Source organism: Oncorhynchus mykiss, chromosome 22 (genome assembly GCF_013265735.2).
Source record: "Oncorhynchus mykiss isolate Arlee chromosome 22, USDA_OmykA_1.1, whole genome shotgun sequence".
Classification (NCBI taxonomy): Eukaryota; Metazoa; Chordata; class Actinopteri; order Salmoniformes; family Salmonidae; genus Oncorhynchus; species Oncorhynchus mykiss.
In genome coordinates, this window is record NC_048586.1 from 38,339,241 (window position 1) to 38,361,729 (window position 22,489).

General features: G+C 47.3%; 1 protein-coding gene across 4 annotated transcripts in view; it reads right to left on the reverse strand.

Annotated features, from left to right (window-relative positions):
- Window positions 1-22,489, reverse strand: part of LOC110502144 (DNA-binding protein SATB2) — a 78,582-nt gene that overhangs the window by 34,773 nt on the left and 21,320 nt on the right. For all 4 annotated transcript variants that reach the window (XM_036959272.1, XM_036959271.1, XM_036959270.1 and 1 more), the window contains exons 2-3: window positions 18,600-18,824; window positions 8,277-8,480 (exon numbers count right to left, since the gene is read on the reverse strand). In XM_036959272.1, the coding sequence (XP_036815167.1) occupies window positions 8,277-8,480; window positions 18,600-18,780 (385 nt within the window). In that variant the 5' untranslated portion in view covers window positions 18,781-18,824. The remainder of the gene's footprint in view (window positions 1-8,276; window positions 8,481-18,599; window positions 18,825-22,489) is intronic.

Genomic DNA, 22,489 nt, shown 5'->3' on the forward strand with positions numbered 1-22,489 from the left:
GGGTATAGGCTGGCAGGTTAAGGGGCCTAGGGTCATTGGAGGGTATAGGCTGGCTGGCTAGGGGGCCTAGGGGCAGTGGAGGGTATAGGCTGGCTGGCTAGGGGACCTAGGGGCAGTGGAGGGTATAGGTTGGTTGGGTAGGAGACCTAGGGGCAGTGGAGGGTATAGGCTGGCAGGTTAAGGGGCCTAGGGTCATTGGAGGGTATAGGCTGGCTGGCTAGGGGACCTAGGGGCAGTGGAGGGTATAGGCTGGCTGGCTAGGGACAGTAGAGGGTATAGGCTTGCTGGCTAGGGGACCTAGGGACAGAGGAGGGTATAGGCTGGCTGGCTAGGGGACCTAGGGTCATTGGAGGGTATAGGTTGGTTGGCTAGGAGACCTGTGGACAGAGGAGGGTATAGGCTGGCAGGTTAAGGGGCCTAGGAACAGTGGAGGGTATAGGCTAGGGGGCCTAGGGACAGTGGAGGGTATAGGCTAGGGTGCCTGGGGACAGTGGAGGGTATAGGCTAGGGGGCCTATGGACAGTGGAGGGTATAGGCTAAGGTGCCTGGGGACAGTGGAGGGTATAGGCTGACTGGTTAAGGGGCCTAGAAACAGTGGAGGGTATAGGCTAGGGGGCCTAGGGACAGTGGAGGGTATAGGCTAGGGTGCCTGGGGACAGTGGAGGGTATAGGCTAGGGGGCCTAGGGACAGTGGAGGGTATAGGCTAGGGTGCCTGGGGACAGTGGAGGGTATAGGCTAGGGGGCCTAGGGACAGTGGAGGGTATAGGCTAGGGTGCCTGGGGACAGTGGAGGGTATAGGCTAGGGGGCCTAGGGACAGTGGAGGGTATAGGCTAGGGTGCCTGGGGACAGTGGAGGGTATAGGCTAGGGGGCCTGTGGACAGTGGAGGGTATAGGCTAGGGGGCCTAGGAACAGTGGAGGGTATAGGCTAGGGCGCCTGGGGACAGTGGAGAGTATAGGCTAGGGGGCCTGGGGACAGTGGAGAGTATAGGCTAGGGGGCCTGGGGACAGTGGAGAGTATAGGCTAGGGGGCCTGGGGACAGTGGAGAGTATAGGCTAGGGGGCCTAGGAACAGTGGAGGGTATAGGCTAGGGTGCCTGGGGACAGTGGAGGGTATAGGCTAGGGGGCCTGGGGACAGTGGAGAGTATAGGCTAGGGGGCCTAGGAACAGTGGAGGGTATAGGCTAGGGTGCCTGGGGACAGTGGAGAGTATAGGCTAGGGGGCCTAGGAACAGTGGAGGGTATAGGCTAGGGGGCCTGGGGACAGTGGAGAGTATAGGCTAGGGGGCCTGGGGACAGTGGAGAGTATAGGCTAGGGGGCCTGGGGACAGTGGAGAGTATAGGCTAGGGGGCCTAGGAACAGTGGAGAGTATAGGCTAGGGGGCCTGTGGACAGTGGAGGGTACAGGCTAGGGGGCCTAGGAACAGTGGAGGGTATAGGCTAGGGTGCCTGGGGACAGTGGAGAGTATAGGCTAGGGGGCCTGGGGACAGTGGAGAGTATAGGCTAGGGGGCCTGGGGACAGTGGAGAGTATAGGCTAGGGGGCCTAGGAACAGTGGAGGGTATAGGCTAGGGTGCCTGGGGACAGTGGAGGGTATAGGCTAGGGGGCCTGGGGACAGTGGAGAGTATAGGCTAGGGGGCCTAGGAACAGTGGAGGGTATAGGCTAGGGTGCCTGGGGACAGTGGAGAGTATAGGCTAGGGGGCCTAGGAACAGTGGAGGGTATAGGCTAGGGGGCCTGGGGACAGTGGAGAGTATATGCTAGGGGGCCTGGGGACAGTGGAGAGTATAGGCTAGGGGGCCTAGGAACAGTGGAGAGTATAGGCTAGGGGGCCTAGGAACAGTGGAGAGTATAGGCTAGGGGGCCTAGGAACAGTGGAGAGTATAGGCTAGGGGGCCTAGGAACAGTGGAGAGTATAGGCTAGGGGGCCTAGGAACAGTGGAGAGTATAGGCTAGGGGGCCTAGGAACAGTGGAGAGTATAGGCTAGGGGCCTAGGAACAGTGGAGAGTATAGGCTAGGGGGCCTAGGAACAGTGGAGAGTATAGGCTAGGGGGCCTGGGGACAGTGGAGGGTATAGGCTAGGGGGCCTGGGGACAGTGGAGGGTATAGGCTAGGGGGCCTGGGGACAGTGGAGGGTATAGGCTAGGGGGCCTGGGGACAGTGGAGAGTATAGGCTAGGGGGCCTGGGGACAGTGGAGAGTATAGGCTAGGGTGCCTGGGGACAGTGGAGGGTATAGGCTAGGGGGCCTGGGGACAGTGGAGAGTATAGGCTAGGGGGCCTAGGAACAGTGGAGGGTATAGGCTAGGGGGCCTAGGAACAGCCAGATGAGTCTAGATCAACTAACACAGTGAATATGTAGGAGCATGGACGTGCACTCGCAGCTACAGACACACATACTCCCATGCACACGGGCGCACACAAAACACACATAAGTATTCATACACATGCATAGCAGTGGTGTATTCATTATTAATGAATCCGTTTCTGTCCCTTGTTATGTGGCTCCTGCTTCATGTCCATATGTAAAAGTAGAAATCATTGTTCCAATTTCCACATAAACATTCTGACTCCCAAAGACGTCCCTTCATGTGGCCAACTGGTGGCTTGTGCCAATGTGTGTCCATCCACACGAACATGTCGGCTTTTCCTCTCATTTTATCACACACACACACACACACACACACACACACACACACACACACACACACACACACACACACACACACACACACACAATCCAGTGGAACAAGGCTTAAGCGATGCTGCAGGCTAGCTGCACACACAGAGCTCCTCATTCCAAACTGGTTCCAGGTTGCGCAGCCCCTCAGGCCCCCGATGCCCTTGGCACACACCATGGGAAACCCCACATGCATGAGTCACACAGCCTCTCTACTGTACAACCTCTCTACTGTACAACCTCTCTACTGTACAACCTCTCTACTGTACAACCTCTCTACTGTACATCATCATAGCCAAACGCAGAACTCCTATTCATCTGTCTGTCTGGATAAGTGGACACAACAGTGAGGGGGAAAAATACATTCTGCCATTACTGTTTTGTTCTGTGACGTTTTAAGTATGACTGGAAAGGGGATGTGTTTATACCTGACATGCGGCCTTTGTCCGGATCTTGTCCACATTCTGACTGCCCACCTTCTTAGACAAGTGTAGACGATTAAACGATGCATTGCGATCAGATTGCAATCAGATCTTATAAATGTAAACAGACAAGATCAGGACAAAGGACACATGTTAACGACAGGTATAAACAGGGCTAGAGTGTGTGACAGAGAAGGTAGAAGTTACCCCTAACCACTGATACAAGATCAGATATGTATTTATTTATCTGAAGAAGGGTTAAGGTTAAGAGGTAATGGTTAAAGGTAATCTGATCCTAGATCTGTGGTTAGGGGTAACTTCTGCCTCAAATGTGAGTGACAGGCCTTCTATTCACAACACGCCTACGTAGTCCTACTCACTCCTATTCACTCCTATTCACTCCTATTCACTCCTATTCACTCATATTCACTCCTATTCACAGCATATTCACTCCTGTTCACTCCTATTCCCAGCTTATTCATAGCCTATTCACTCCTATCCACCGCCTATTCACTCCTGTTCACAGCCTATTCGCTCCTATTCACCACCTATTCACTCCTATTCACCGCCTATTCATTTCTATTCCCTCCTATTCCCAGCCTATTCACCCCTATTCACTCCTATTCTCTCCTATTCACAGCATATTCACTCATGTTCACTCCTATCCACCGCCTATTCACTCCTATTCACAGCCTATTCCCTCCTATTCCCAGCCTATTCACCCCTATTCACTCCTATTCCCTCCTATTCCCAGCCTATTCACCCCTATTCACTCCTATGCACTCATATTCACAGCCTATTCACTCCTATTCACAGGCTATTCACAGCACATTCACTCCTATTCACAGCATATTCATTCATATTCACAGCCTATTCATTCCTATTCATAGCCAATTCGCCGCATATTCCCTCCTATTCACTCCTACTTGCAGTCTATTCCCTCCTTTTCACAGCCTATTCACTCCTATTCCCAGCCTATTCACAGCCTATTCGGAGGGGTTGGGTTATATGTGGAAGACACGTTTCAGTTGAATGCATTCAGTTGTACAACTGACTAGGTATCCCCCCTTCCTTTATTCACTCCTATTCCCAGCCTATTCACTCCTATTCATAGCCAATTCACCGCATATTCCCTCCTATTCACAGCCTATTCACAGCCTATTCAGTCCTATTCACAGCCTATTCCCAGCCTATTCACTCCTATTCCCAGCCTATTCACTCCTATCCACAGCCTATTCACAGCCTATTCACAGCCTATTCACTCCTATTCACAGCCTATTCACAGCCTATTCCCAGCCTATTCACTCCTATCCACAGCCTATTCACAGCTTATTCACAGCCTATTCAAAGCCTATTCACAGCCTATTCACTCATATTCACAGCCCAGTCAGTTGGACATCCCCTAAAATAAAATAAATGTTTGTCCTGTATATCTCTCTGACCCTGTAACGTGGCAGCAGGGCAACGACGCAAACTCTCCTCTCTTCCTCTCCTTTCTGAGGCCTACAATATGGACGGCCGGCCACCATAAAATGCCTTATGCCTTAAAGGGGATACTTCCGGATTTTGGCAATGAGTCAGATGAACTTGTGGACGCCATTTTTATGACTGAAAGTTAATGGGTGTCTATGCTAGAAGATACCCATAGACTTCCAGTCCTAAAGATGGTGTCCACTAGTTCATCTGACTGTGGGGAAGTAGATAAAGGGCCTCACTGCCAAAATACCCAAGTATCACTTTAAAGTACAGGTCTGTCCCTTCCATTGTATAAAAGCCTTCAGACCCTTATAATTGAAATAAACAATATGCACCAGTTAATTACTAGCTGGGTCTAATTAAAGACACTTTAAATACACCACTGGGACACAAGTATGCAGGACACAATTCAAACAGGGAGAAAATAGCCCGGACTCTGTGTAATTTTGGTCGGTGACCACAGAGGATATTTTTTATAATTTAAGCCAGAAATGATTCCTTTAACATAAACACTTATTTAAAAAAAAATACAAAGAAGTTTTCATTTGAGGAGGAGGAGAGAATGGGGGAGGGGTGTTGTGGGTCAGTGTGTGTGTGTGTGTGAGTGTGTTATTTGCTTTTCGTGTCTATTTTTGGGTCAGTGCGTGTAACTCTATGAGTGTGTGAGTGTGTGTGTACTGTCTATGCGTGTGCACAACTGTTTGTCTTTTGTGTGTGTGTGTGTGTGTGTGTGTGTGTGTGTGTGTGTGTGTGTGTGTGTGTGTGTGTGTGTGTGTATTATAACTCAGACTGACTGAGGGTTAAACTGTGTGACTGGGGTGTTGTGTTACTGCTGCTGCTCCGGTCGCAGTTTGTTTGCTGCTGTTGTGATGTCTGGTTTAGTCTGGCTTTGAACAGCCTGGAGGTTAATTGGAGTGTATTGATGTTGACAGGGGACCACTGTGGCCTGCTGTTTTAGAGGGACTGATGAGAGAGAGGCCTCCACTGATACTTGGCACACACATCTAGGCTACAACTACTAGCTAGTAATGACATTCATTTTGCATACCATGGCAAATGTTTTACTTTTCAGGCAGTAAATATTATACTTAAAAAAAATGTTTTTCAGAATATCCAATTGGTAGTTACAGTCTTGTCTCATCACTGCAACTCCCTTATGGACTTGGGAGAGGCGAAGGTCGAGAGCCATTCGTCCTCCGAAACACAACCCTGCCAAGCCGCACTGCTTATTGACACACTGCTTACTTAACCGGGAAGCCAGCCGCACCAATGTGTCGGAGGAAACACCGAATGACTGGCGACTGAAGTCAGCTGGCAGGCGCCTGGCCACTACAAAGAGTCGCTAGAGCACGATGAGACAAGGACATCCCGGCCGGCCAAACCCTCGCCTAACCCGGACAATGCTGGGCCTATAGTACGACGCCTCATGGGTCTCCCGGTCGACTGTGACACAGCCTGGGATGGAACCCGGGTCTGTAGTGACGCCTCCAGCACCGCTGAGAGAGCAGACTTTTAAAGAGATACAACGGGGAAACACAGAATATGTGAGCAGCATTACTGACTGTAATTTGCAGTAACAGTCTGATTATTGATTGTTAAACCTACGACAACAAAAATACATCCCCGTTACCGTCACCTTGTTTAAAATAACATTTAGTGTACATTTTCATATCAAACGGAGGATATAGTTAATTGCTGTCTATTTGCACACAGTAGTTATTATCTAAACAATTCAAAGAAAGTCATCAAATGAAAAGTACCACCCACTGACCAACTGTGGCTTTGGGCAGAGACTCCTGTTAACCTCACTACCTTCAGACAATAAATACACTAGAAATATAGGTTGAACAGGGAATAAAGGTCATTGGTTAGTTAATGGCCTTATTCAGAGCTTGGAACTAGGGTCAGGATTTTCCCTGGCAAGGAACATTTTTATTTGACCTTTATTTAACTAGGCAAGTCAGTTAAGAACAAATTCTTATTTTCAATGGCGGCCTAGGAACAGTGGGTTAACCCACACACACAGAGACTGAGAAGAGTTTGTTCAAAGGGTAATAATAGTTGTTGACCTTGAGGCAGTAAACAGGGATTACCTGTGATGTACACATTTGTCTTACACACATGCACACACACACGTCTGTTACGACGTGTTGGTGTACTGTATGACGTGAGCTCTCTCACGTACGTCTCACAACATGACGTGAGATTTGTCAGGTCAAACTATAACTGACATTATATGATATCTGATATCAGAGCATCTCCACTTTACACATAGACAGTGATCAATTGAGTGGCGTATCTTGATGCATACATGTATTTTTTTATCTGACACACAGGGGCAACAGTACAATTATTGTCTAATTCCGTTAATAGCCCCTAAGAATCCAGACTGTTTTAACATAAGGAAAGAGTTATAGAGGTTGTGTCATTGTAGCCACTGACAGAGACATCAAAAGAAGCACATTCACACACTATTTCAGTCTAAGTCCATGTACAGATGTAGGATCTTAATTTGAGCCAGTTTGCTACAGCAGGAAAATAACCCGCAGCAACAGGAAATGCAAATGATTATGTGGATGATAATTAATGGATTTTATTTGTAAGGGTTGATACATTTTTCATTTGGGCAAATCAAGTCGGACATTTTAAAGTGGACATTACAAACTCTAGAAGCCTTTTGAAACCTGTGCAGGAAAATCCTCAGCAACAAAAGAGTGATCAAATGAAGCTCCTACATCTGTATGTCAGCTGCCTGGTTGTGTCTATTGTTACCATATATCAATGTGAAGCAACTCCCCCAGATAGAATGTTCTACATACTTTAGTGAACACAAGTAAACTGCACTGTCCTCTTGGCGATGGTAACCATGTGTGCAACAATAAATTACACAGCTATTATGTTTCTCCCCTAGACCTCTTTCATAAACATTCTCACACACACACACACACACACACACACCACACATTAAAGCATGTGCATATACTTAGACAAATTTAGTCGCACACATATTATTTTGGCCTCTTGGAGGAACTAGACTCATTTCTTTCCAACTCTTTTGTTCTTTGTTTAACAAGTTTCTCTTTGGTTGTGTTTTTCAAACATTCTTTACTCAGCCTGAGAGCTCATAACATCATACAGAAGTGTTTCGTCTGGCTAGCACCCCGGCCAGTGAATTAGTGCTGTGCTGTCCTCTGACTCTTTTCTAACAGGTCGTATAGCGTTTTAGCACAATCTCAAACTCAGTACCAGGTGAAAGCTTTGTTTTGTCCTCTGTAGCTCAGTTGGTAGAGCGTGGTACTTGTAACGCCAGGGTAGTGGGTTCGATTCCCGGGACCAGCCATACATAAAGTGCATTACACACATGACTGTACGTCACTTTGGATAAAAGTGTCTGCTAAATGGCATATTTTATTTTGGCTGATAAGAGCCTTTGTGTCTGGTGTTTAGTGGAGAAGTGCTCAGTTCAATTGTTTGGGGTTATGGATGGTGTTTAGTGGAGGTGCTCAGTTCAAGTGTTTGGGGTTATGGATGGTGTTTAGTGGAGAAGTGCTCAGTTCAAGTGTTTGGGGTTATGGATGGTGTTTAGTGGAGAAGTGCTCAGTTCAAGTGTTTGGAGTTATGGATGGTGTTTAGTGGAGAAGTGCTCAGTTCAAGTGTTTGGGGTTATGGATGGTGTTTAGTGGAGGCTACAGTACTCACCCTGGGCCTGAGCAGCAGAGCTGTGGGAGTACCCCAGGGCCTGCAGGGCCGTCTCCACCAGCTGGTTGAAGAGGATGTCTTTCCTGACCAGGACAAACTCAGCATGCTCCTCCCTGTGGCCCTCGCTCCTCTCCACCTCCTCACGCTGCATCCCTCCGTCCGGCCCTGCCTGCTCCACCACACAGAATACTGGGATCATCAGACCTGGGGGAGGGAGATCAGAACGTTAGGCAAAATAAACAACAGGCTAAGCGAGTACAATGTTAGGTCTAATTACGTAGAATGCTGCTGACTTGGGTGGCTGTTAAATCACCTGTTGTGTATACTGATAGGATTCCAAACAATGCAAAGATGTAAAGTCACCAATCTAACAGCAAGGAAATCCTTAAGATTAGAGGTAATACTAGAAGAATGGATATCCAAAGACATTATAAAAAAAGAACCTAGAAAAAAATCTAGGTGTCTAATAAATTTAAAAGCTTCACACTGTTTTCCACAACTATCTATTCATAACTATCACTATCTATTCCATAACTATCTATTGTCACGACTTCTGCCGAAGTCGGTCCCTCTCCTTGTTCGGGCGGTGTTCGGCGGTCGACGTCACCGACCTTCTAGCCATCGCTGATCCTCTTTTCATTTTCCTTTGGTTTTGTCTTCCATCACACCTGGTTCCAATCCCATCAATTACATGTTGTGTATTTAACCCGCTGTTCCCCCTCATGTCCTTATTGGAGACTGTTTGTATGTTAGTGCTATTATGTGTTGGTGCGCGACGGGTTTTGGACCCATTTTATTATTTTTTGTATATTTCGTTTTTTGTAGTTTGTTTGTAGTTCTTATTAAATGACTCCGTTTATTATACCAAGTTCGTTTGCCTGCACCTGACTTCCCTGCCACCAACACGCATACCTTACAATTTCATAACTATCTATTCCATAACTAGCTAAGTTATTTACATTCATTGAAGGTCAGTTATGTGCAGTGGATGTATTTTGGACCCAACGGTGATTCAAGCTACTGTGTTCATTATCAGTTCTTTCATATTTTATAATTACACAGAACTCAGTAGACATGCAATGCAATTCGAACGACCAGGCTGGTGCTGATTTATCGCAGTTTAGCATCTCCAGATCTTCATTTAACTGTCCATGTCTCATCTCATTTACTGTCCATGTCTCATCTCATTTACTGTCCATGTCTCATCTCATTTACTGTCCATGTCTCATCTCATTTACTGTCCATGTCTCATCTCATTTACTGTCCATGTCTCATCTCATTTACTGTCCATGTCTCATCTCATTTACTGTCCATGTCTCATCTCATTTACTGTCCATGTCTCATCTCTTCATTTGACTGTCCATGTCTCATCTCATTTGACTGTATATGTCTCATCTCATTTGACTGTACATGTCTCATCTCATTTACTGTCCATGTCTCATCTCATTTGACTGTATATGTCTCATCTCATTTGACTGTATATGTCTCATCTCATTTGACTGTACATGTCTCATCTCATTTACTGTCCATGTCTCATCTCATTTGACTGTATATGTCTCATCTCATTTGACTGTCCATGTCTCATCTCATTTGACTGTCCATGTCTCATCTCATTTGACTGTCCATGTCTCATCTCATTTGACTGTACATGTAGATGTTTTCTTATAGCTTACCCGTTAGTTTCATAGATAAAGCTGGAACCATGGTAACCGTTCCCAAAGTCACAACGGCCTAAACGATGCCCACACACATGGTTTTCTATGGCGTTCATCTCTATGGCCCCACTATCCTTTTGGCTCACAGGAACAATTCAATTCCTCCACCAATATTCCTCTTCTTACTAAAAGGCTTTTGGTTGTAGGCCACCTGTCGACTAATTAATTAAGGCTCTCAGAAGAAATGAGGGTCTGAGCATTAGGCAAACTCCCTGCACTAATAATAAGAGTAGAGCTATAACACACACACACACACACACACACACACACACACACACACACACACACACACACACACACACACACACACACACACCAGCACCATTAGATCTCTCCCTCTCTCTTGTTTTAATCAGTCAATTGCTATATTTCTACTTCCTCTCCATGAATCATCCCGGCTCCCAGTTTGCTGGGCTCTTATGGAGTGAATTACACACTGGAGCTCTGTGTGCCAATTCAAGTAAGTGAATTTCCCCCAACAGGCCAATATAACTGTCAACACAGAGCAGCTCCAACCAGCTCTCTCTTTTTTCCCACTGTCTCGTAGTTCTCTCTCTCTCTCTCTCTCTCTCTTCCCCCCCCCCCATCTCTCTCTCTCCCCTCCTCCCCTCTTCCCCTCTGTCTCTCTCTCTCTCTCTCTCTCCCCCCTCTTTCTCTCTCTCTCTCTCTCTCTCCCCCCTCTCTCTCTCTCTCCCCTCTTCCCCTCTCTCTCTCTCTCTCTCTCTCACCCCTCTCTCTCTCTCTCTCTCTCTCTCTCTCTCTCTCTCTCTCTCTCACCCCTCTCTCTCTCTCTCTCTCTCTCTCTCACTCTCCCTCTTCCCCCCTCACTCTCTAACTCTCTCCCTCTTCCCCTCTCTCTCTCTCTCTCTCTCACCCCTCTCTCTCTCTCTCTCTCTCTCTCTCTCTCTCACTCTCCCTCTTCCCCCCTCACTCTCTAACTCTCTCCCTCTTCCCCTCTCTCTCTCTCTTCCTCATCCCCTACCTCGTCTCCTTTCTAACACCTTTCTATTTTTCCCCACTCTCTCGTAGTTCCCTCTTGAAGTAACTCAGTCTCTCTCGCTCTCTCTCTTTCCACCCCCCTCTCTCTCTCTTTCCACCCCCCTCTCTCTCTCTCTCTCTCTCTCTCTCTCTCTCTCTCTCCCCCCCCTCTCTCTCTCCCCCCCGCTCTCTCTCTCTCTCTCTCTCTCTCTCTCTCTCTCTCTCTCTCTCTCTCTCTCTCTCTCTCTCTCTCTCTCTCTCTTCTCCCCATCTCCCATCACCTCTTCCCTCTCCCCATCTCCCATCACCTCTCCCCTCTCCCCTTCTCCCCTCTCCCCTTCCCTCTCCCCATCTCCCATCACCTCTCCCCCTCTTCCCTCTCCCCATCTCCCATCACCTCTCCCCCTCTTCCCTCTCCCCCTCTCCCCTCTCCCCATCTCCCATCACCTCTCCCCTCTCCCCTCTCCCCTCTCCCCTTCCCTCTCCCCATCTCCCATCACCTCTCCCCCTCTTCCCTCTCCCCATCTCCCATCACCTCTCCCCTCTCCCCTCTCCCCTCTCCCCATCTCCCATCACCTCTCCCCTCTCCCCTTCCCTCTCCCCATCTCCCATCACCTCTCCCCTCTTCCCTCTCCCCTCTTCCCTCTTCCCTCTCCCCTCTTCCCTCTCCCTCTTCCCTCTCCCCTCTCCCTCTCCCCTCTCCCCTCTTCCCTCTTCCCTCTTCCCTCTCCCCTCTCCCCTCTCCCCTCTTCCCTCTCCCCTCTCCCCTCTCCCCTCTTCCCTCTTCCCTCTTCCCATCACCTCTCCCCCTCTCCCCCTCTCCCCTCTCCCCTCTTCCCTCTTCCCTCTTCCCTCTTCCCATCACCTCTCCCCCTCTCCCCCTCTCCCCCTCCCCTCTTCCCTCTTCCCTCTTCCCTCTTCCCTCTCCCCTCTCCCCTCTCCCCTCTTCCCTCTTCCCTCTCCCCCCTCCCCTCTCCCCTCTTCCCTCTTCCCTCTTCCCTCTCCCCTCTTCCCTCTTCCCTCTCCCCATCACCTCTCCCCCTCTCCCCTCTCCCCTCTCCCCTCTTCCCTCTCCCCTCTCCCCTCTCCCCTCTCCCCTCTTCCCTCTCCCCTCTTCCCTCTCCCCTCTCCCCTCTTCCCTCTTCCCTCTCCCCATCACCTCTCCCCATCACCTCTCCCCTCTCCCCTCTTCCCTCTCCCCTCTCCCCTCTCCCCTCTTCCCTCTCCCCTCTCCCCTCTTCCCTCTTCCCTCTTCCCTCTCCCCTCTCCCCCTCTCCCCTCTCCCCCTCTCCCCTCTCCCCTCTTCCCTCTCCCCTCTTCCCTCTCCCCTCTTCCCTCTTCCCTCTCCCCATCACCTCTCCCCCTCTCCCCCTCTTCCCTCTCCCCTCTCCCCTCTCCCCTCTCCCCCCCTCCCCTCTCCCCTCTTCCCTCTCCCCTCTCCCCTCTTCCCTCTCCCCTCTTCCCTCTCCCCTCTCCCCGTCTCCCATCACCTCTTCCCTCTTCCCTCTTCCCTCTCCCCTCTCCCCTCATCCCTCTCCCCTCTTCCCTCTCCCCTCTTCCCTCTCCCCTCTCCCCTCTTCCCTCTTCCCTCTTCCCTCTCCCCTCTTCCCTCTTCCCTCTTCCCTCTCCCCTCTCCCCTCTTCCCTCTCCCCTCTTCCCTCTTCCCTCTTCCCTCTCCCCTCTCCCCTCTTCCCTCTTCCCTCTCCCCATCACCTCTCCCCCTCCCCTCTCCCCTCTCCCCTCTCCCCCTCTCCCCTCTCCCCCTCTCCCCCATCCCCTCTTCCCTCTTCCCTCTTCCCTCTTCCCTCTTCCCTCTCCCCTCTCCCCTCTCCCCGTCTCCCATCACCTCTTCCCTCTTCCCTCTCCCCTCTCCCCGTCTCCCATCACCTCTTCCCTCTTCCCTTATCACTTCTCCCCATCACCCCCTTTTCCCTTTATATTATTTCACTTTATTTATAAACTTTTATTTATTCAGTGGAACCTAATTGAGACCATTGTCTCATTTACAATGGTGCCCTGAGGACAACAATTACATCAAGACAGCAAAAAATACATTACTTATTTAACAACAGAGTTTTAAACTGCCCTATCTGTCACGCCCTGACCTTAGAGAGCCTTTTTATGTCTCTATTTGGTTTGGTCAGGGTGTGATTTGGGTGGGCATTCTATGTTCTTTATTTCTATGTTTTGTGTTTCTATGTTTTGGCCGGTATGGTTCTCAATCAGGGACAGCTGTCTATCGTTGTCTCTGATTGGGAATCATACTTAGGCAGCCTGTTTTGCCACCTTAGGTTGTGGGATGTTGTTTTTTTGTTAGCTCTGTGTAGCCTTCAGAACGTGACGGCCGATTAAATAAAGAATCATGAACACGTACCATGCTGCACCTTGGTCCACTTCTTCCGACGAGCGTTACATTATCGGCACCAGGGAATCCAGGTGGAATTTGTTTTGTAATGTATTCCATAACTGTGGTGCATTAAAACTTTGTGGGGACAAGCGGGACCTCAAGAGTTAACCCTGCAAATGAGTTTGGTATCTCATATTGTTATAATTCAACAAGGAAGTGAGGGATGTCTTGCTCCTACAGTCTTATAGGCAGAAACTCAAACATGACGTACCGGTGATTAGAACCATTCAACGCTGATCTGACCAATCGGAATCCACACTTCAAGATTGTTTTGATCACGGGACTGGGAAATGTTCCAAGGCAGCCTCAGAGAATAACATTGATCTATATACGCTGACTCGGTGAGTGAGTTTATAAGGAAGTGTATAGGAGATGTTGTACCCAATGTGACTATTAAAACCTACCCTAACCAGAAACCGTGGATAGATGGAGCCATTCGACCATTAAACGTGTTAATCCTCGCAAGGCTTCTGGCCTCCTCAGAGCATGCGCAGATCATCTGGCTGGTATGTTTACGGACATATTCAATCGCTCCCTATCCCAGTCTGCTGTCCCCACATGCTTCAAGATGGCCACATTTGTTCCTGTACCAAAGAAGGCAAAGATAACTGAACTAAATGACTATCGCACTCACTTCTGTCATCATGAAGTCCAGGACCCAATTGCACAGGGCGGGGTTGAGAACCAGGGCCTGAAGCTTAATGATGAGCTTGGAGGGTACTATGGTGTTGAATGTTGAATGAAGTGCTTTGAGACCCTAGACCCACCTCAGTTTGCAGACCGCCCCAACAGGTCCACAGACGATAAAATCACCATCACACTGCACACTGCCCTATCCCATCTGGACAAGAGGAATACCTAAGTAAGAAAGCTGTGGGGGATCGTGGGGGATAGTACCCTCCAAGCTCATCATTAAGCTTCAGGCCCTGGGTCTCAACCCCGCCCTGTGCAATTGGGACCTGGACTTTCTGACGGGCCACCCCCAGGTGGTGAAGGTAGGAAACAACATCTTCACTTCGCTGATCCTCAACACCGGGGCCCCACAAGGGTGCGTGCTCAGCCCCCTCCTGTACTCCCTGTTCACCCATGACTGCGTGGCCAACCATGCCTCCAACTCAATCATCAAGTTTGCAGACGACACAACAGTAGTGGGCTTGATTACCAACAACGACGAGAAAGCCTACAGGGTAGTAGGTGAGGGCACTCGGAGTGTGGTGTCAGAAAAACAACCTCTCACTCAACGTCAACAAGGACATGATCGTGGACTTCAGGAAACAGCAGAGGGAGCACCCCCCTATCCACATCGACGGGACAGTAGTGGAGAAGGTGGAACATTTAAGTTCCTCGGCATACACATCACGTGCAAACTGAAATGGTCCACCCACACAACCTCAGGAGGCTGAAGAAATATGGCTTGGCACCTAAAACCCTAATAAACTTTTACAGATGCACAATTGAGAGCATCCTTTTGGGCTGTATCACCGCCTGGTACGACAACTTCCCCGCCATCAACCGCAAGGCTCTCCAGAGGGTGGTGAGGTCTGCACAACGTATCACCAGGGGCAAACTATCTGCCCTCCAGGACACATACACCACCCGATGTCACAGGAAGGCCAAAAAGATCAACAAGGACAACCATATATTTATATGTACATATTCTTATTCCATACCTTTACACTTGTGTGTATTAGGTAGTTGTTGGGAAATTGTTAGATTACTTGTTGATATTACTGCCCTGTCGGAACTAGAAGCACAAGCGTTTCGCTACACTCACATTAACATTGCTAACCATGTGTATGTGACCAATAAAATTTGATTTGATTTGTATGTCTGTTGGAAGCTTGTGGAGCAGAGCTTTGTAAACAACATGTGAGTAAGGAAGGGATTTACGGGACTGATACAGGATGTAGTGATGGGTATTAAAACTGTCTCCTACTGTATAATAAAGCGGAGGGGGGGCTATGTTAGACAGCATCCAATGGTTCAAGAGTAGTGGCTGCTGCATTTTGATAAATGGTGTCACCATAGTCAAGATCTGGCAGGAAAGTTGACTGTACAGTCGTGGCCAACAGTTTTGAGAATGACACAAATTTTAATTTCCACAAAGTTTGCCGCTTCAGTGTCAAGTATAATTACAAGCATTTCATAAGTGTCAAAGGCTTTTATTGACAATTACATGAAGTTGATGCAAAGAGTCAATATTTGCAGTGTTGGGCCTTCTTTTTCAAGACCTCTGCAATCCGCCCTGACATGCTGTCAATTAACTTCTGGGCCACATCCTGACTGATGGCAGCCCATTCTTGCATCAATGCTTGGAGTTTGTCAGAATTTGTGGGGTTTTGTTTGTCCACCCACCTCTTGAGGATTGACCACAAGTTCAATGCGATTAAGGTCTGGGGAGTTTCCTGGCTATGGACCCAAAATATTGATGTTTTGAGAGAAAATGACTTTACCCCAGTCCTCAGCAGTCCAATCCCTGTACCTTTTGCAGAATATCAGTCTGTCCCTTATGTTTTTCCTGGTGAGAAGTGGCTTGTTTGCTGCCATTCTTGACACCAGGCCATCCTACAAAAGTCTTCACCTCACTGTGCATGCAGATGCACTCACATCTGCCTGCTGCCATTCCTGAGCAAGCTCTGTACTGGTGGTGCCCCGATCCCGCAGCTGAATCAACTTTAGGAGACGGTCCTGGCGCTTGCAGGACTTTCTTGGGCACCCTGAAGCCTTCTTCACAACAATTGAACCGCTCTCCTTGAAGTTCTCGATGATCCAATAAATGGTTGATTTAGGTGCAATCTTACTGGCAGCAATATCCTTGCCTGTGAAGCCCTTTTTGTGCAAAGCAATGATGACGGCACGTGTTTGATTGCAGGTAACCATGGTTGAGAGAGGAAGAACAATGATTCCAAGCACCACCCTCCTTTTGAAGCTTCCAGTCTGTTATTCAAACTCAATCAGCATGACAGAGTGATCTCCAGCCTTGTCCTCGTCAACACTCACACCTGTGTTAACGAGAGAATCACTGACATGATGTCAGCTGGTCCTTTTGTGACAGGGCTGAAATGCAGTGGAAATGTTTTTTTGGGGAGCAAAGAGGGACTTTGCAATTAATTGCAATTCATCTGATCACTCTTCATAACATTCTGGAGTATATGCAAATTAGCCATCATACAAACTGAGGCAGCAGACTTTGTGAAAATTAATATTTGTGTCATTCTCAAAACTTTTGGCCACAACTGTACAATCTGCTTCCTGCTGTTTATGGAGAGACATGATCTATTGTAAAAAATCAACTTTAAATCTTAGCTTTGAACTTGCTCATCGGTATGTTTTTTAAGCGTTAGATCTTTATCAAATCAAACGGACAGATATTTACAGGTGGGAGCCCGCTCAATGAGAGAACCATCCAATGAGAGAACCATCCAATGAGAGAACCATCCAATGAGTGAATATGAAGCCATCAGACATTTTTCTGCCAATTTGATTAACAACATATATTTAGTTTTTATCGCATTAAGTACAAGTTTTAAATCAACAAGGGCTTTCTGTAATGTAACAAAAATCTGATTGCAGCTCTAACATAGCTTGGTCAATAGTTATTACAATGGCAAACAGAAGACGTCAGTATACAGCCGATACCATTATCCTCTCTTTAACCCCTCATGCTCATCTAAAAGTTTCCTGTCTGTTCTCTAATATACTCTAGTGTGTGTGTGTGTGTGTGTGTGTGTGTGTGTGTGTGTGTGTGTGTGTGTGTGTGTGTGTGTGTGTGTGTGTGTACAGGATATTCCCACTCATACATTCAGAACCTTATGTTTGCGGAGCGATCGATAACCTAGAGAGGAATATAAATCAGCTTCATACAGCGCTACTTTATTCAGTAACCTCAGTGTTCTATAGTTCCCACTCTTACGGAGCGGCCTAGATCTACACATCACAGTATAGGATGGAATTCATCCTATTATACAGTCCTATAAAATACTGCAATGAGCCTCATGAACTCTAGAGTGCATGGCATTGTGAACTCTAGAGTGCATGGCATTGTGAACTCTAGAGTGCATGGCATTGTGAACTCTAGAGTGCATGGCATTGTGAACTCTAGAGTGCATGGCATTGTGAACTCTAGAGTGCATGGCATTGTGCAGTACGATTACGGCCAGAACTCCAGTTCTGGCCCCAGTTACCAGGGGGTCAGGGTCAGAGAGAGAGAGAGTAAGACAGAGACAAAGAAAGAGCTTTCAGGGCTTTGAGTTAGAGAATACCCGAGACCCGATCCAGAACCAGAACCAGAATTCTAAATGGGTCAGCTCTGATTGTCGCAGGTCTCGGGTATGTGTAATTTCAACTGACTTGTCCAGAAGGACCCATATAGATCCAAACGCGACTGCTGCAGTAGAGAGAGAGACAAATTATAGAATTTATGCTACTGCTCTTTACTTTTCATCAGAGTGGCGCGTGTAGCATGTTGTTGTTGTTGGCCAATCAGAAGTCATCAAAGTGGCAATAGGCTACAGTCCTAGAGCCTCCTTGTGGCAAAAGTTAGGAGATAGCTAATCAATGGAAGATGGAATTAAAATGACGGAATTCAAAGTTAAAGGAGAAGGACAGGCTTCAATGACCAAGAGACAACAGGTAGGCTGTTACTTAATATTCTGAATTTAGTTGTTGTTTCTAACTGTAGGATGAGAAAGTGCATGCAGCCTCAGTTAGCCTAGCTATCTAGCTAGCTTATCTAACTTTTCTACTGCTTCCCTCCCTCCTAGCTATCTAGCTAGCTTATCTAACTTTTCTACTGCTTTCCTCCCTCCTAGCTATCTAGCTAGCTTATCTAACTTTTCTACTGCTTCCCTCCCTCCTAGCTATCTAGCTAGCTTATCTAACTTTTCTACTGCTTCCCTCCCTCCTAGCTATCTAGCTAGCTTATCTAACTTTTCCCAGTTTGATGCAGTCAGGAAAGATTGGATTGGAATGGTTCTGGATCTAACCAGGTCTATATGGAACGGGTCTAGTTGTCCTCGGGTCCATTCGGAACGGTTCTCTATATTGTACTAATTAATTTATGCATATCGGGTTCGGTCCAATTTTTAGGACCTGTGAAGGCCTCTACTGTGAGTGTGACTGCATCCTGATTCTCCTCACTTGCACACACCCCATTACGGATTTCAAAGCCTTGGATTGGTGTAGAGCAGCATCTATCTGTGGGTGTGTTTTGGGGTATCATACCTCCCAGGGGTCCGTGTGGGTTGCCGTTGTGGTGTAGGAGACATGGCCCAGTGGGGCTCCCGTTGCGCTCCAGACGCCCCATCTTCCCTGGCGGTGGTCCGCTGAGGTCCGGGCTGCCCCCCCGTCGCTCCCGCTCAGGACTGTCCTGCATACGGGGGCTCTCCCCACCACCGCGCTCCATCCCCCTCCAACCACCAGGGGGAGCTAATGCCAGAGGGTAAGGGCCTAGCAGGGTAAGAGAGGAGGAAGAGGGGGGAGAGAGAGAGGAGAGAGAGAGAGAGAGAGAAGAGAAGGGGGAGGGAGAGAGAGAGAGAGAGAGAGAGAGAGAAGGGGGAGAGAGAGAGAGAGAGAGAGAGAGGGGGGAGGAAGAGGGGGGGGGGGAGAGAGAGCGAGAGAGAGAGGGATAAATTGACCAGGGTCAGGTTTTCCGATAGCGATTGAATTTCGGCTTAGGAGTGTTTTAACAATACGCCTTTCCAACATTTGCTAAGTGTGTCATTGAGGCATGTGTCAATACTGATAGGATTGAAGGAAAGCTTTCTCTTATCATTAGAATTATTCCACAATACTGACGATGGATCAGCTCCAAGAAAGATTGTATCACCTATGGTTGCAAATATTGAGGCGGCTTATTCTAATGCTTACCCTATAATAATGAATTAAATCAACATTTGGCACATCAGTGCTGACATGTTAGTTTACACATCATGAAATACACTGAGTATACCAAACATTAGGAACACCTTCCTAATATTGAGTTGAAAAGCCTTCCAGATGCCTTCCAGATGCTGGCCCATGTTGACCCCAATGCTTCCCACAGTTGTGTCAAGTTGACTAGATGTCCTTTGGGTGGTGGACCATTCTTGATACACACAGGAAACTGTTGAGCGTGAAAAACCCAGCAGCATTGCAGTTCATGACACAAACCGGTACGCCTGGCACCTACTACCCTTCCCTGCTCAAAGGCACTTAAATTGTTTGTGTGGTTCATTCACCCTCTGAAAGGCACACATACACAATCAATGTCTCAATTGTCTCAAGGCTTAAAAATCCTTATGTAATCTTTCTCCTCCCCTTCATCTACACTGATTGATCATAAGGGATAAGGGATCATAGCTTTCAGTTGGATTCACCTGGTCAGTCTGAGTCATGGAAAGAGCAGGTGTTCCTAATGTTTTGTACACTCAGTGTATATCAAGACAAATTACAGACAGTAGAAAAATAGAACTCAATGGATTGAACATGAAATGTATCTCAATATGATTTACATAGGCATATAGCCTACTGTATTTACATTTTAATGCAGACATCTCGGTTTTCATTTTTACAAGTCGCTTGTTTGTATCAACTGCAAATACATTGGCAACTTTGTATTTGTAGTCAACTTTGTTGGCAGTAACAGAGGTGGATAAACCATGTGATCGTGGCCTTAAATATGAGAACACCGAGGTCCGGACTCTGGTCATGTTTCTCATCAAAAAATGAAATACTAATATATATATATACACACAAATAGTACACAATAAAGGGTCAACAGTCAACATGTAAATATTACACCCAGTGTTCAGAATGCTTGTATTCATGATCTGAGTTCTAATCGCGCCGGCCTCTTTGAGAACAAGTGGAATCATGAACAGTGGTTTCTTCGTTATGTTCTGCCTAGAAGGCCTGTCTAACTCTTTTGTTTTTGCGCAAAATTATCACTATCTGGCTATCTGGTGGGATTGTAGGGTGGTGGGGTGGTGTCTCTCTCTCCGTCTCTCTCTCCCTCTCTGTCTCCTTCTCTGTCTCCCTCTTTGTCTCCTCTCTGTCTCCCTCTCCCTCTCTGTCTCCCTCTCTGTCTCCTTCTCTGTCTCCCTCTCTCTCCCTCTTTGTCTCACTCTCCGTCTCACTCCCCGTCTCCCTCTCAATACCAGCAAAATGATCACTATCTGGTGGGATTGTAGGGTGGTGGGGTGGTGTCTCTCTCTCCTTCTCTGTCTCCCTCTCTGTCTCCTTCTCTGTCTCCCTCTGTCTTCCTCTGTCTCCCTCTCTCTCCCTCTTTGTCTCACTCTCTGTCTCACTCTCTGTCTCCCTCTTTGTCTTCCTCTCTGTCTCCCTCTTTGTCTCCTCTCATTCTCTGTCTCCCTCTCTGTCTCCTTCTCTGTCTCCCTCTTTGTCTTCCTCTCTGTCTCCCTCTCTCTCCTCTAGCCACGCCACTCACATAGTCAGTCAGGAGTGACATTTGTTGTGTGTGTGTGTGTGTGTGTGTGTGTGTGTGTGTGTGTGTGTGTGTGTGTGTGTGTGTGTGTGTGTGTGTGTGTGTGTGTGTGTGTGTGTGTGTGTGTGTGTGTGTGTGTGTGTGTTCATGAGTCGGGTTCATACGTGCATTGCTGGATGCATCAGTGCAGTGTCCTGGGATCACTAATATTGGTCTGCCAAAGCTCTCATACTGGTATTGTTCTCTCATACTGGTATTGTTCTCTCATACTGGTATTGTTCTCTCATACTGGTATTGTTCTCTCATACTGGTATTGTTCTCTCATACTGGTATTGTGTTCTCATACTGGTATTGTGCTCTCATACTGGTACTGTTCTCTCATACTGGTATTGTTCTCTCATACTGGTATTGTGCTCTCATACTGGTATTGTGCTCTCATACTGATATTGTGCTCTCATACTGGTGTTGTGCTCTCATACTGGTATTGTGTTCTCATACTGGTATTGTTCTCTCATACTGGTATTGTTCTCTCGTACTGGTATTGTGCTCTCATACTGGTATTGTGTTCTCATACTGGTATTGTGTTCTCATACTGGTATTGTGCTCTCATACTGGTATTGTTCTCTTATACTGGTATTGTTCTCTCATACTGATATTGTTCTATCATCTCATACTGGTATTGTTCTCTCATACTGGTATTGTGCTCTCATACTGGTATTGTGCTCTCATACTGATATTGTTCTCTCATCTCATACTGGTATTGTTCTCTCATACTGGTATTGTTCTCTCATCTCATACTGGTATTGTTCTCTCATACTGGTATTGTGCTCTCATACTGGTATTGTGTTCTCATACTGGTATTGTACTCTCATACTGGTATTGTACTCTCATACTGGTATTGTGTTCTCATACTGGTATTGTGTTCTCATACTGGTATTGTGTCCTCATACTGGTATTGTGCTCTCATACTGGTATTGTTCTCTCATACTGGTATTGTTCTCTCATACTGGTATTGTTCTCTCATACTGGTATTGTTCTCTCATACTGGTATTGTGCTCTCATACTGGTGTTGTGCTCTCATACTGGTGTTGTGCTCTCATTCTGGTGTTGTGCTCTCATACTGGTATTGTGCTCTCATACTGGTATTGTGCTCTCATACTGATATTGTTCTCTCATCTCTTACTGGTATTGTTCTCTCATACTGGTATTGTTCTCTCATACTGGTATTGTTCTCTCATACTGGTATTGTGCTCTCATACTGGTATTGTGTTCTCATACTGGTATTGTGTTCTCATACTGGTATTGTGCTCTCATACTGGTATTGTTCTCTCATACTGGTATTGTTCTCTCATACTGATATTGTTCTATCATCTCATACTGGTATTGTTCTCTCATACTGGTATTGTGCTCTCATACTGGTATTGTGCTCTCATACTGATATTGTTCTCTCATCTCATACTGGTATTGTTCTCTCATACTGGTATTGTGCTCTCATACTGGTATTGTGCTCTCATACTGGTATTGTTCTCTCATACTGGTATTGTTCTCTCATACTGGTATTGTGCTCTCATACTGGTGTTGTGCTCTCATACTGGTGTTGTGCTCTCATTCTGGTGTTGTGCTCTCATACTGGTATTGTGCTCTCATACTGGTATTGTGCTCTCATACTGATATTGTTCTCTCATCTCTT